Source organism: Nestor notabilis, unplaced genomic scaffold (genome assembly GCF_000696875.1).
Source record: "Nestor notabilis isolate BGI_N333 unplaced genomic scaffold, ASM69687v1 scaffold1105, whole genome shotgun sequence".
Taxonomy (NCBI): domain Eukaryota; kingdom Metazoa; phylum Chordata; class Aves; order Psittaciformes; family Psittacidae; genus Nestor; species Nestor notabilis.
The window spans coordinates 1-346 of NW_009927641.1; the positions used below are offsets into that span (position 1 = coordinate 1).

At 65.3% G+C, this 346-nt stretch overlaps 1 protein-coding gene across 1 annotated transcript in view; it reads left to right on the plus strand.

Annotated features, from left to right (window-relative positions):
• The first annotated feature begins 228 nt into the window (after window positions 1–228).
• LANCL1 (LanC lantibiotic synthetase component C-like 1 (bacterial)) overlaps window positions 229–346 on the plus strand; it is a 16,485-nt gene continuing 16,367 nt past the window's right edge. Inside the window, exon 1 of the mRNA XM_010014127.1 lies at window positions 229–336. Coding sequence (XP_010012429.1) covers window positions 280–336 — 57 coding nt within the window. The 5' untranslated portion in view covers window positions 229–279. The remainder of the gene's footprint in view (window positions 337–346) is intronic.

A 346-nucleotide genomic window follows, 5' to 3' on the forward strand; every position in this document is an offset into this window, starting at 1 on the left:
AGTGTGGCCGCGGTGGGGTGTCGCCGGGAAGGGCCCGCTCCCGCCCGGGCCGCGAAGCCAAGCTGAGCGGCCGGGAGGCGGCCCTGAGGTACCCATGGGGTTCTGTCAGGTGAAGCAACACCCGGGCGTGCTTCCTGCGGGCACCTCCAGCTTACCAAAACCCCACCCGCCTGCTGGTGTTTCCTTCACATTTAGTGGTTTGGGGTGTTTCTGTCTCCACAGCTGACCCCCGAATTCACACAGCGGCTGAATAACAAGATCCGGGAGCTGCTCCAGCACATGGAGAGGGGACTCAAGTCTGCGGACCCGAAGGACTGCACCGCGTACACTGGCTGGGGGGGGGGGG